General features: G+C 37.2%; 1 protein-coding gene across 1 annotated transcript; it reads right to left on the reverse strand.

Moving 5' to 3' along the window:
- Nucleotides 1–2,873: 2,873 nt before the first annotated feature.
- On the reverse strand, nt 2,874–12,694 carry LOC129259079 (terminal nucleotidyltransferase 5C-like). Its single transcript, XM_054897346.2, has one exon. It carries the CDS (start codon nt 12,455–12,457, stop codon nt 11,051–11,053), a length of 1,407 nt encoding a protein of 468 aa, XP_054753321.1. The 5' UTR covers nt 12,458–12,694; the 3' UTR covers nt 2,874–11,050.
- Nucleotides 12,695–14,834: the final 2,140 nt, after the last annotated feature.

A 14,834-nucleotide genomic window follows, 5' to 3' on the forward strand; every position in this document is an offset into this window, starting at 1 on the left:
TATTTCTATCAGTTTTTAATTACCTTCATAATCATAATGTAAAATGATGGATAGGAGCACCAAGAAATGTAATTTTTCCTCTTTATACAACTTTTAATGACATGATATTGCTATTGTTCCCCCTGTTATATTTTCACTCTCATCCCTCTATTTACGGGTACCCCCCCCCCCTTCTCCCCCACTCTCTCGTTCTCTCTCCCTACTCCATTCCTCTCTGTTCATAATTATAGCCTACCTCTGACCCTCTCTCACTCTCTCTCCCTCTCATTCGTGTCCATATTTTCATATTTCATATTGTTTTAACAAGCAATATGTACATTTAATATTTCCATGGGTGGCATGGTTTATAATGCACAGTATGAAACAATACAATAATACATAGCCTACTTGAAAAGAGTCACCAGTAAACCATCATGTAGGTCTATTCTTTTAGAATAATATATAGTTGACGTACGTCAGCTATTGAATGTATTGTATCATTTCAAAATGGGACATGCGCTTAGTTGTTAATCTGCCCTTGAACTGGTACAATACTGGAGCGTTTTTACGTCATCAAAATAACGTGTGGTACACTTCTCTCCAAGGGCCGCGAAGTGGTTTTGCACACATTTCGTGAAAAAGGGTATAGTGGCTGAAGCCCCCGCCCCCGGTTCCGCGGCTCCCTATACTGTACTTGCTGGTTAGTTTCAAGTTTCAAAATTTATTGATTAAAATCCACACATATTGGATCATTCTCAATAATACAAATAAACACTTTTATGGACAATTACATTGAAACACAAAGTTACAAATCAATTACATAAATAAATATAAATATGACATACAGAGGGAGAGAGACAGGGGCCGCAGAACGGTTTTCAATGTGGGGGGGGGGCTGACCATGCAAAAAATCATAATCATATGGTCATTTTTACGTTTTTGTACATGGTTTTGGAAAAAACTGGGGGGCTGAAGCCCCCCTCCAGCCCCCCCCCCTTTGCGGCCCCTGAGAGATGTACAGAAATATCGAGGCCCTTACAGATAATAGTTGACAGATTATGGTTAGCGATTTTGCATGTTTAACCATAAAACATATTCAATACATATTCAAATCAATAATTGGCCTCTTATAGCATAGGAAAAATTATATATTTTCCTTTTTTTCTTTAAAAGTTTCTTTGCACGATATTTAAATTTGTAAATTATACTAAGCTCAAATTAGATAAAACAGACTACCAAGAGGAGGATAATTATTCTAGACAGACAGGGGCGGCGACAGGGGGCCCAGGGGCTCTATTTGGATGTTTTTTAGCAATGGCTTTCGATATTGCTGAGCTTGACGTATTTTGTTTGCCTCTGCTCCCCCCCCCCCCCTCCCCTCCCCGGTCAATCCTTGACACACTCCTTAATTGGAGAGAGGTGTTATCTCTGGTTTTCCATGGTACTATAATGAAGATCATGGAAAGAGTGAGGGAGGGGGGATGGGTTTAGAAATCAGATTTACGTGGAATTATGGAGTGGAAAGGGCTCATACGAGGCGGGGGGGGGGGGGGGGGGTAGGTCGAGGGTATGTCTGCTGTGCAAATTAATCCTTCACTCGTTTTGATTGGTCTGATTGCGCAACCTACAATGTCTTGTGTGTATGAAAGAGAAATGAAACATCAAGTTTAGTGCTAGTCTTGCGTGAAGACCAATTTATTGATCAAATGAGTTTCAAATTAAATCAGGGCATGTGACCGTGGGGGGGGGGGGGGGTGTCTGTAAGAAGAACTAAGGACATGATCGTACTCCGGCAAGTAACTCAAGATATATCAAGATAAGTGCGAGAAGCCCCCTCCATTGATCAGCATTATATCAGATATATAGGATCTTGCAATGGGGCCCCAAAGATATTGCTGTTTTTGGTCGCCTTGCCCCCACCCCCTCTCTCTCTCTCTCTTCACCCTCGCTTCTCTTCATGAGTTTCAAACCATCAATCCCCATGCCTCTCCTTGCCCTATATGATCAGGTACCATTGTAAAAAGAGATGCATGATTGGCCAAGCAACAATTTCCTTCTATTTGCATGTATGTTGATAGCGAGGGGCCTCGCGGAGAAATATTACGAGGGGGGGGGGGGGTGAGAAACTAAATACGTGTAGTGCAGTGGTGACCTGCCCCCTCGGACAGATTTTATTTTGTACCGTGGTTTCTATTTACACAATGAATAGGTATTTACTTGGTGCATCATTAGAATGTACGAGAATTTAGGGCGTCTGACAGCGGGATCAAATTCTTTCCATAATGCCAATTCTTCGACAAACATGGACTTCAATTCTTCAACATAAACATGGACCCTATTTCAACACACAATCCGCTTTCTACTTTTATCACTACCCCCCCCCCCCCGCCCCTCTGAAGCCGACGGACACTACCGTGATCAAATTCAACTTCAAAATTTATATTGATGCATCAAGGTAGACAGGCCTACTAGTATGCATCAATATCATTTAACCAAGGATATATGCAGACGATTACAGTGTGTGAAACAAATCAAAATGTTTGAATTTGATTGACATGTATGATGTATCACCACCCTGCATTTCACCAAGAAATGAAATAAATTTACATAGCATAATACTAATAGGCCTCTCAATAGGTCTGGGGAGACTAAATGTGATCCCCAGCAAGCCTCTCATTCATGCTTTTCACTTTCATTTTTGTTATATTCATGCAAAACATGGCAGTCGAGCCCCCCCCCCCTGTCTTTTTCTCTCTGCCTCCCTCTCTCTCTCACCCTCTCCCTGTCTTTCTCTATATCCCCTTTCATACATGTATATCCATCGAGATTCGGAAGAAATGAAAAACGCAAACGCATCTATAGAAATATGTTTTTATCTGTCGTTTTTTGGAGTTTTTATTATTTTTTTTCGACATTTTAGTTTATTTTCTATAACTTCTCCAAGGAAGAATGAATGTAGAGCATAATCAGAATTGATACCACATTGACTCCCTCCTTTAAGTTTAACATAAAATAACTTTTTTTTTCATCTCCAGAAATAAAAATATAACCTGGATAGGTGTCATGTATGAGAACAGGTAAGTTCAAAATAATGCACAAAAATATAGAATAATATCATTAACTATACAGCTTTACAGAAACAGAAAAACATGGACAAGGCATATATATAAACAGATTATCTCGCAAAGAATGTGTAATACTTTTATACAGACTGAAGTTTTTTTTATTAAACAAATTGTGACCTGCTAAATCAATTTTTTATCGAATTTAAAGATGGATATTAATATCTTACTTCTAATGAAGTCAGAGTTGTCTTTGAATTAATCTTGAAATAAAGGCTATTCAACTGCATTTAGTTATACTTCATGTTGGTATTTAGGGCCTATAGGCCTATGATACATTATAGACAAACCCATATGACAATATAAGGAATTATTACACTGAATTTTTGACACACTTCCTTTTCTCTGAACAAATTCAAGGCACCATAGTTTATATTCGAATTCGGTATTGTCATTTTAACAACCTCCACTATCGCTCAATCGGGTGGAACTTCAAACAATGATACTTAATTATTGAATATCACGAGAAACATTCCATATATACAAGAGACTCGATAAAGCGTAAAATGTTCCACGAAAAACGTGGATCATTATTAAAACGAACAAACTAGGCCTATATAACAATATGGGAAGAAATTGAAAAAGGTATTTATATACGGATGACAAAGCAAATGAAACAAAAGTGCGAGAAAAAATTATACTAGAAACAAATAAATTTTTCTTTTTTCAAGTTTTACACATTTCTCAAGCCTCCTTAATGGATTCGCTTTTTTGCACCATAGTCAAGTATTTCTGACACACCTTTTCCACATTCACATAATGTTAGCATACTAATGAAAGCCATTATGTAAGAATCGCTAGTTTAACTCTGTTCATAATTGCCCAGTCGTTCTCCTTACTATGAAGTCCACTTCAAAAAATATTCTGATTCGATGACTCAGACAAGAATCAAATCACAAACTTATAGCACGCCATAATCATGACATCATTGTTTTGTACGTCTTATCTAAGGGCGGGGACTGTTGCATTTAAACTTCCCACTGATATTAAAGGTTGCAAGCAATAACAACTTGCATGGTAATTATTTCCTTTGATTTTGAATGGGGGTTGACTATTGTTGCCATGGTATTCACCATTGATATCAGGCATATTCAGCACACAGGGACAAGTTTCATGACACAACGTCCTGTAAATCCTTTTTAAAGTCATCCATTTTGTATTCTTTGATTCCTTTTACACTGTTCTAAAAAGAATCAGAATAAATTCCTGACGTTTACACTACAACTGCATATTAAGAGAACATCAGTTAAAATTAAAAATTGTTACATTATAATTCAACATGAAACAGTAAAATGCAACACGAAAGTATAGTACTGAAAAAGGAATGCAAAAAGCATAATAACCCAACAAGTTTCAAGTGTTGAGAGCCAAGAAGGCAGCTATAGTTCTAAAAACAAAAGAATATTATAGAAAAAACACCTTTGTGTACATGTACTTTCATGTTCTAAAGCAGCTTTTGCCTGTCCACAAACTACATGTATATTACAAAAAGTAAACTGTATATTGTGTATGTACAGTATGGGTATTAAACTTCTTACACAACATGCCAGCTTACTCTGTAACTTTATATACACTGTACATGTATCTTTTGATTTTCTTTTTTGTTCAAATACATGTACAATTTGTACAAATGTACAAAATTCTGAAAATAAAGTACATTTTATTCATTTATTAGACCATCAATAAATCAGGTACAATGTATTTGCTTCAGGCATACAGATACAGCAATTAATACACATAATTTTTATCAATTTACAATGATTGTCTCTGTAGATAAATACTGGACAAATTAACCCCCTCCCCTCTGCCACTGCATAACTGCATACATTGATTATGTTTTCTCTCTCCTGTTTTGGTCATAGGGGAGGGTGGGATATTTTATTATTTTCTTGCATGCTATCGTTAACCATTGATTTCCGTACATGTACATCAGAGTCTGTGATTTAAGGACTTTTTTTTTCTGAGTCGAGTACTTTTGAGAAGAAACTAGTTCTGCAGATGGGTATCCAGTAGGATTGCTGAGGTAGTATGATAATTTGAATATGACAGAACAGAAAAAAAATCAACATACAGGTTTGCAAAAATAAATTATTAGTCTGCCTGTCCTTCCACCATAGATAAAGGAGCATTTCTGATTCTCAACCCATCACTGTGTATCTGAGTACAGGGCACTTCACAAATTGTATCAACTTCTTTTTCAAGGGATTATGATAGCTTCGTGATTTCAAGTTTTTGAAACCAGGGCTTCTCAACATAATATTGAGCATGAACACAACTACTATTACCAAAATGCTGAATGTCATCTTTGTCTGGTGGCCTACTTGCATCATCCATCATCTCTTCACACAGACAACATTTGGAAGCTCAGGGCCCCGTCTTACAAAGAGTTTCAATTGATCCAATCAATCGTAACTCTATGGAATTCCATCATATTCATAATTTTGTCTAATGGAGATTTGCAAAATGTCCTTTGTAAAACAAAGAACGCACCAAATTGTCAAGAAATCAATGAATTTATGGATATATACATTCATATCTAGTATTTTTTAAAAACAAAATATGCATTTTATATGTTGACTTTGCTGGCCATCCATAGTTGCGATTGATCGGATCAATCGTAACTCTTTGTAAGACGGATATCTAAGCCCAGAAAGGAAGAGATACTGTCATTTAAAATAATTTACAGTTACTGCTCATAATGTCAAAGTGCTACACTTGGAGTAAAATTCTAGCACTTGATATGTAGGCCCTCAGATGCTCTTGCATACAAAATTTGCCCACAACTGGCAACTTTCCAGAAATCATCGAAATATTTACTCTTGCAAATCCTAAATAAAGATAGGTAACTTGTACCAAAAAAAAAAAGATTTTACATAATGTACACAGCACATCTATATATGCAATCTGTATCAACATCCTTTCTCTTTGCATATATATTCAACAATCTATGTGCCCTCATAGTAGCGAAGCTCATTAATTTTCAATACAAATTTGATATGTAGACCATTTTTCTATCACTAATACTTTCAAATTCTCTTTAAAAAATAGCCCAGCAAATACAATCAAATGCACAGGAAGGGTGAAAAAAAAACCCAAAGACATGTCATAACTTACCAAATAATCTGACAAAGACATGCATGTACAATAAATGTACATAATTTCAATGAAGAAGGTGGAATCAGAAAAAATAAACAGAATTTGTGAAAGAAAATATAGTCTACTTGAGTAACCAACCCTCTTTATCAGTGCATATTCATTCCTTCCTGAAGTATTTTCAAACCTTCATCACACACCCGAGACAAATTATTTACATTCATGAAAAATGCTATCAATATCCGTCATTCCATGTTGGACCAATATGCTGAACAAAATCATACAACACCTGTATTTCAAAAGCAAACAATTCTAATATTACTAATGAGGTCTAGTTTCATGATATATGGGTTTTCCCCAAAACATTGATCATGATCGATTTGAATACCAACCATAAGTGCAATTTCAGACTTCAGGAGAAAATGAAAAGCTGTGAAAATATGTCCAAACGGCCTCAGTAAAAAAAAAAAAATTGATTTCTATTATTTAATATGAAATATAAAATCTGATCTGACCTGGCCTCAGATGAAAAGCATAAGAGAGTAATTTTACTGCTGAACTTCATATTCTACATGTAGGGTTGAGCATTTGGAGGGCAAACCTGCATTTTCAATATTTTCTTACATATGTACAAACACTCACACGTATTCACAGCTGCTCCGGGAGAATTGAAATTGTGAATCAAGAACATTAACTGATCAGACACCCTTTCCAAAAAAAAGGCTACAAAAACCACCAACAAAAGCATAACTACATGTACATACAAAGATAACAACTACATGTACCTTGCAATTAAATAGACGCACATGAGTACATAATTTTCACAGTTGCACATGAAATTGGTCTCTGTTTCAGTGATATTGCTTTTAAAAGAATCCTAATTTCTGTGACACTGACATAAAAATCTGGATTCTCATTTTGCAAGTTGCGGCTTTTTTTTTTTTAAGACTTCAAATTAATCATCCTTGCTCAACCGCACAGATTAGTCTTCAATAGCCCATAGGTGAACAATATATGCTACATGTACATTGTATAGAAACACAGAGTTAAGCATTTCTGAGGTGGACTTGACCTTTAAGCCATTGAGCAATGCCCTACATAGTAGATGGTTTCAGACCGCCTCGAAGTTCGCCAGTTCCAGGTATTCTCTGATCGGGAAATTTACCCCGATCAGAAAATACCAGGTATTTTGGCGGTCTGAAAGCAAACTACGCGTAATATCCCCGAAAGAAAATACCCGATAAATAGTAGGTACTTGGCGAAATTACGAGAACTTTCGCGGGGATTTTTCCAAGGTCGTGGGTATTTTGGCGGTCTGAAAGCAAATTACGGGAACTTTTAGCCCAGCGTGTCGTTGGGTGCGGCGCCGTGCATGGGTTGCTGCTGGGCTAGTGATTTTGAATTTCGCGCCTTGCTGCTTATCAGACCATACTGCGCATGCTCGTAACTTCAGGAACTTATCCCGAAGGGTATGTTTCAGGGCGGTGTGAATGCAGGAATAATTAATGGGTATTTTTCAGCCTAAAAAAGTTCTCGTAATTTAACGGGGATTCTTGTGATCGAGGCGGTTTGAAACCACCTACTGTAAAGCAGAGAATGTAGTTCAGGTCTTAATACCCCCCCCCCCTTATTCCTTGGTTAAGTACCTTGGCTCATCTACTTCCAACTCCCTTGTTCATACACTTCAATCCCCTGCAATTCTGCAAGCCATGTTTACAACAAGCCACCTGTTTGAAACTGTCACATTGTGACGTGATACATGTACATAAAAAAAAAGCTGGGAGTTCATCTGTCAACCTCAAGTCTGTCAGAAAGTTCAAGCTTCTTCAAGGAAAACAAACTATTCAAAGCCAAAACCCATCTCTTAAGTTAAACTGGTCATTGATATTTGAATGCTGATTTGTGTAAAAATGTTTTACCAGGGACTCTTTGACTCCCCTGGTTTTACACTAGAGTGAACACAAAACCCCTTAATACCTTAAAGGGGAAGTTCACCCTGACAAAAAGTTTATTGTAAAAATAGCAGAAAAAATAATAAAAAATATTGCCGAAGGTTTGAGAAAAATTCATCAAATAATTAAAAAGTTATTAGAATTTCAATTATTTGATTTGTGACGTCATATGCGAGCAGCATTCCTACATAGCGAATGGTAAAAAATCAATGAAATTTCATTTTCTCAGAAAATTGAAAATGGTTTTTACTGTACCTTTTGTATATCAATAGACAAATCATTTCACACCCGATCATGAATAGAAAACAAAATTAAGTCATCAGCAACCATATAAAATTTGAAATTTATGCATTTTATATTACATAACACATGGGGCAGCTGCTCGTTTATGACGTCACAAATCCAAAACTTTGAACTCTAATAACTTTCTTATTCTTTAACGGATTTTCCTCAAACCTTCACCAATATTTTTTACTATTTTTTCTGCTATTTTTCCAACAAAGTTTTCTTCAGGGTGAACTTCCCCTTTAAACCATGGACCTATTCCATATTAGCTCCATTCTTAAACCTATCTGTTTGTGTATTGTATAGTTGAGAGTGCATCAAAGGGTAAGCTGCTTGTCAATGTCTGAAACTGCATTTTCTTTTCTTCCTTTGATTTTTCATGATCTCTTAAAACCTCTTCTAGTACATGTTACCTTGGTTAATATCCAATCAACCATCAAACTGTAATAAGATGCTCTGTTTACAAGCAGCACTAGGCTGTAAAATCTAAAAGTAGATTTTCTTGATTTCTAAGCCTTCACTGTACATGTATAGGATAACCGTTTAAATTGTTTATTATCATTGATGAATTTGGAAAAAAAAAATCTAGGAAATTTAGATTGAAGCCATAAACAATTCCCTCCCTTGCAGTAGTAGCCTAATTTTACAAGGAAATGCTTTCCTTTTAAACCTTAATGTTTCATCTCCAGCATCTTTTGAAAAGTGGGCTCTAAAAATAATTAAAGCTGTAGGCCGACATGAAGCCTACATTTTTGACATGTGAATACCACTTAATACCAATACCATGGTTGTAAAATGTTCATATGTCCAGCATGCATAAACAGCTTGATAACATTCCTGATTGTATTTTTAGAATTTAGGACAATTATGTTCTGATTATGTGGGCAAAGAACAAATAAGTTTGCAACAGATATGAAGATTTGGGCCTACATTTAATCAATGATTACTTCATTCACCAGTACTGTACTGTATGTAAAATTATGAGGTGGATTTTACGATTTACAAAAAGAAAAAAAACTTTCCAGGACTAAGACCAATAGGATTTGAAGCTTATACAGAAAATGATCTCTGCTAATTCTGAGAAACGTTACAAGGCACTTTAATAAAAACCACCATGGACCCATGAAACCACAAACACTAGTCTTCAGTCCCCAGTTCACCCACACACTTTATCACAGACCATATTGTACAAGTGAGAAGTACCTGTTGTTTGCTTGACAAGGGCTAAGGGAGGGTCTACTTTGCTGAGTTCTATATGTGGCTGTCTGAAGCCCCTCACAGGCCAAGGTCCATTCAACCATGGACACACAACAGAAACATTGCACAATCCAGACCTTTAAACCCATTCATTATGTACATAAGCTTCCTGGATTGCTTGTGTAAGGGGGGGCTTGTTGTGCAATCATACCAACTGTCAGTTCAGAATTAAAAGGGAAGGAATACCTATTGTTTCACAGCAGTTGATGAAAGACCTTCTGCTTCTAATACTCAGTCAGTCAATATGACCTGTTTTGCAATCATCATGGTTATCCCGATATTGACACATGTAATGCATGTTGAAACAAGACCTGAAGAGAAAATTCCCCATTTTAGAGTAAGTTTGTTGGAATTTCCATGGGCCTTCACCTGCATATATAGAAGTGCAAAGGTAAATACCATAAAGCCTACACACTATAAAATTGCAATGTCACTGTTAAAGATTTTGACCGCTCACTGTGCAATTTAAAACTAAGAGTGAGGATACTTTTCTGTTCTAAATATTCTATTTATTCAATTCTTGGTCCCAAAAATTACAAATTTCCTTTCTGAAAAATATGACAGTAAGGTACCTAAATTTGAGATGATGCATGTACATTTCAATGAACTGATAGACAGATATATAATGATTTCAAAATCAATGCTTTAGAACCATTTGAACTGACAGAATTGTACCGGTAAGTTTTGTGAACAGAGAAGTTCATAATACTAATGCAATTGCCAGCCATCAATTAAATGCACAACTGTCTTGTGCACCTTCACTGAGAAGTTTGGAATACCTTAGCTATTTCAAGCTTTACTGCACATTATTCATGCAAAATCAACCTGAAACTTAGCCCATGTCAATATGCAAATTTGGACCCCCATTACATGTATTTCGAGGAATCATGGCACTGTCTGTGCCTGGGGTTCGAACAAATGTACATGAACATACTATGTAACTGTAAGACATCACATTCCATAACACGACCTTCTGCTCTGAGACACGCACATTTCAAAGTTGTAGCAATGATTTCCAAATGTAAATGTAATACTTCTCCTGACCCAGATATGCCACAAACATATCAGTTGGCAGGGAGGGGAAAATAACATCTGAATGGAACCAAAGTTTGCGCAAGAATACGCATTTCATATTGTCCTTTTACAAAAAAATTGTCTAACGTGTCTGAACATAAATTGGCAAGTCTGAGTCATAACCAAGAATAAACAGCATTGGATATTTTATTCAATACACAACTATAAAAATATCCATAGTACCTTTTTAAAGCTTTCTGTTCCAAATATTTGAGATAACACATAGTCTTAAAAAGTAATGAGGAAAACATGTCAGTATCCATTTTCAGTCAGTCTAGTGGACACTGATTAGTAACAACTAGTCCACCTACGATCAACATTGTTATTTCTCAACTCATTTTTGTGATTATTATTATTATTAGGGTCATGTCTGTAGCTATTCATGTGAGGAATGAATCTTGGCTTCCCATTGTAGCTGGAGTTGTAGGCATTGTTCTTTCCCTGCCGGGACTTGAAGGGAATGTTGTTGCGATATCTTCCTTGGCCTCTGTTGCTGTTGTTGTAGTGTTGTTGCTGATGGTGTGGTTGGTGGTACTGTTGATGATGGGAAGGGACGGCAACAGAATGCCAGCTGTTGCTGTGATTGGTGGTAGGGGATGTTGGTGGTGGCGGCACCGCGAATGTGACTGGAAGCTGCGAGTACAGATTGACCGGTTTCATTGAGGTCGACTGGAACGCGAGTGACCACTGAACACTCTGGGCAAAGTCCGTGATCAGCTTGAGAGTCTGCCGACGCTCATGGCTCATCAGGCACACTGTGCTGGCATCTATGACTCTCCGAAGGATTATCAAATATTCGTACTTGTCCACATCTTCCGCAAAGTGCGTGCTCAGATAGCTTTCAAGTTTCTGATGCTGCTGAAGAACGTCTGAGAAGTCAATGAAGAATCGAGAACACATGTACCTCTCCATCTTTTTTATCTCATCCTCGCAGGCAGGGCTGTAGTCCCGTGACAAGAGGTTGCAGTACTTGAGCAACCCACCGCCCCGGATCTCTTCCGGATTTCTCGTCGCAATCAACTTATTGTGAAGGTGGTACAAGGCTTCCTCAAAGTTTCCAAAGACACTCTCTCCCACAACAGAAGGATAGAAATGCCTGGTCATGGGCACTTCAGATATCTTCCGGAAGAAGAGAAGAGAATCCAGAACAATCTGGAAGGAATCCACACTGAACTCAAACTGTCTTCTCATTCGATCAACAAACTTCAACTCGATATTCTTGCCGGCCATGTTCAGGAGACTTATCAAGCTCCAGCGGTCGTTATCATTGTAGATTTTCACCATTTTCTCCGTGTAAGCTTCCTGCATGGTGCACGATGACATACGTTCCTTATTAACTTCCTTGGGGAGAAAGTTGAGCAGGCATTCGAACACAGCATCACGGATAATTCCTGTGTTTTCCAACTTTGACAGGTCTACTCCAAAAATCAAATCCAAGTCGTTGTACGATTGATTCTCATCCGTACTCAAGATATAGCTAGCTGCACCCCCATTCAATCGAATGCATCGGACATCAATGTTGCTGTCAACCAGTTTTTCACGAACATTTTCCACTAAATCCAAGAGAGTAACATCCAAGGTTGGGAAGTTGCCCCTGCCATGCACGGCAACCGGGGTTGTCAGCACCTCGTCCAACCGCACAACCTGCGGGTAGCTAAGCACCTGAAATCGTGCGCCAGACTCGGTTGATGCCATAATAAACTGGAGAAAAAACACAATTTCCTGAGGATAATTGTGCGAATCGAAGTGGTTGTGCGACGAAGAGTATTATAAATCACTGCATAAAGTATGTTTCAAGAGAAAAAAGTCCATATGCTTGACGAAGTTTAGGTTTTCGACTTGTTCACAGCTGCAACATAAACGGAATGGAGAGAGATTGGTTCTGGAAAACAGCTGTTTAGAATGCGTCGACTGCTGCTGTACGTATTTGGTGCGATGTTGCGACATGTACGTAATTCTCCAGCTGTGACAGCATAATATCCCTCCGCATTAAAGCAACGATAAACTGGAGATTATTTTGACATGATTTCACATTTTTTTCGGAAAAGAAGTCATTCTACTATATGATAATATCATAAAACACTAGAATAATGTAAATAAATTGGTTTTGTCAGAATTATATAGAACACTATCCGATCTATATTTCGACGATGCGCATAGATTTCCACACAATCCAATTATCTCGAGAGTAGTGCTTCGGCACTGTCAGTTTTGCACCCCTCCCCCTTCGAAAGACTTCGCACTGATTGGCTGATTAGTCTGTATCCCATGGCAATCGGAAGGCAGGTGCCTCGCCCACGTTGAGAGAACGTTCATTCATAGAATCGTGGTGCAATAATTCCATTCATAATGGAAAAAAATCATCACATTGCATCTTTCAAAAAATTAGGCGGTTTGTACCAAAAAAAATGTGTGGTGATTACGGTGGAAATACAGAAAGGAAATTGTAGTTGGGGTTTTCTTTAGGAGAAAACCACATTTTCGACGCAGTTGGTTTAACTAATTATTTTCTTGCCTCTCTGTATTTGAAATATAATACATTTAAGCTATTTAACAATCGCAAGCCACACATTTAGACGCAATTTGCTGCTCCAGAGAACGTTATTATTTTTGTGTGAGATATTTATTATTTGTTTGTTCGTTATTGTTTATTTTTATAATTATATATTTTAATCATGGTTTCATGTATCGGCACACACATATTCCTATATCATGCATGGTCGCTTTTCCAACATATAAAATAAATTGGGAAAATATTATTTGTATGCATGTCCATAATATGCCTAGAAAATATCGCACTGTTAATGGCATTGACTAGCTTTGCGAAGATGTTCACGAGTACATGTGATGTATACAAATCCTGAAAACAAACATTATTGAGAATGAATAGCTACAAGAACACAGCTGACCACGAATTAATATTTTCGCGTCTTGGAGTCATTGATGGAACACATAATATGAAGAGCTCAATTGCAAAAAGGGGTTAGATCCGTTTTTTTTTATCAAATCTGATTTTATTTTTTTTCTCAATGTATAGATTTTTAGTAGCTCTATAAGATGATACCAAAGAAAAGTTGAAATTCCCATTTAGAAGTGAACAAAAATGGCACTTCACCTTTTTTCAAAAGGGGTTAGATCCATTTCAGTGTGTTTGCAAAAGGGGCTAGATCCACAAAGGTAATTTTTTGGGGGGGAAAATATAAAAAATATGAAGACAGCTAGGCAGATTTATTTTATGTTCATATATTGCAATATATGAGGAAATAACAAAATTATTTTCTTGGAATGGTGTAAAGTGGATCTAACCCCTTTTGCAAACAAACTATCCTGAAGAGCTCATTTGCAAAAGTGGTTAGATCCATTTTACTTTATTTTGGTCTCAATCAGTGGCGTACCTGGCATATTTCGTCAGGGGGGGGGGCAAGCGACAAGAATGAGCAAGGTGGGGGAGGGGTAGTAGGCATGGACGTATAGGCACATTTTTTTTCAAGGGGGGCTGATAATCATTGCCCAAATATCAACTTCACAGTTTTTAATTTTCGAGCGAGCGAACATCTTTTTCAATTAGTATTTAGTCTTATAAAGATAATATTTGCGAGCGCGAAGCACGAGCTGAATTTTTTCTAAAAATTTTGACCTAAAATGATACATTTTGTGCACTTAATTATGAATAGGATGGGTATCTTCCTTAATGAATTATGCGAGCGCGAAGCGCGAGCTAAAAAATTTGATATTCCTAACTGGCACTAGACATTCTAAGCAGTTTTACAGGATGGGTATCTAAACAGTCGTGCGGGCGCGAAGCGCGAGCTAAAACTTTTGATATTCCGACTTAAGATCTGGATATTCTAAGCACTTTTAAAAACCATGAACAAATTGGTTTCTAACTGAATAATTAATTGATGCGACCGCGAAGAGCGAGCTAAAAATTTTGATATTCCTAACTGGACACTAGACATTCTAAGCACCTTTTTTTTTTTTTTACTATGAACAAGATGGTAGTTAAAAACAATTAATTGGTGTGAGCGCAAACTAATTTTTTTTTATATTTCGACCTGAAAACTTTACATTC

The sequence above is a fragment of the Lytechinus pictus genome, chromosome 4 (assembly GCF_037042905.1).
Source record: "Lytechinus pictus isolate F3 Inbred chromosome 4, Lp3.0, whole genome shotgun sequence".
Taxonomy (NCBI): domain Eukaryota; kingdom Metazoa; phylum Echinodermata; class Echinoidea; order Temnopleuroida; family Toxopneustidae; genus Lytechinus; species Lytechinus pictus.

Coding starts and splice junctions, on each gene's coding strand:
- LOC129259079 (XM_054897346.2), bottom strand. CDS start 12,457: ATGGCATCAACCGAGTCTGGCGCACGATTTCAGGTGCTTAGCTACCCG.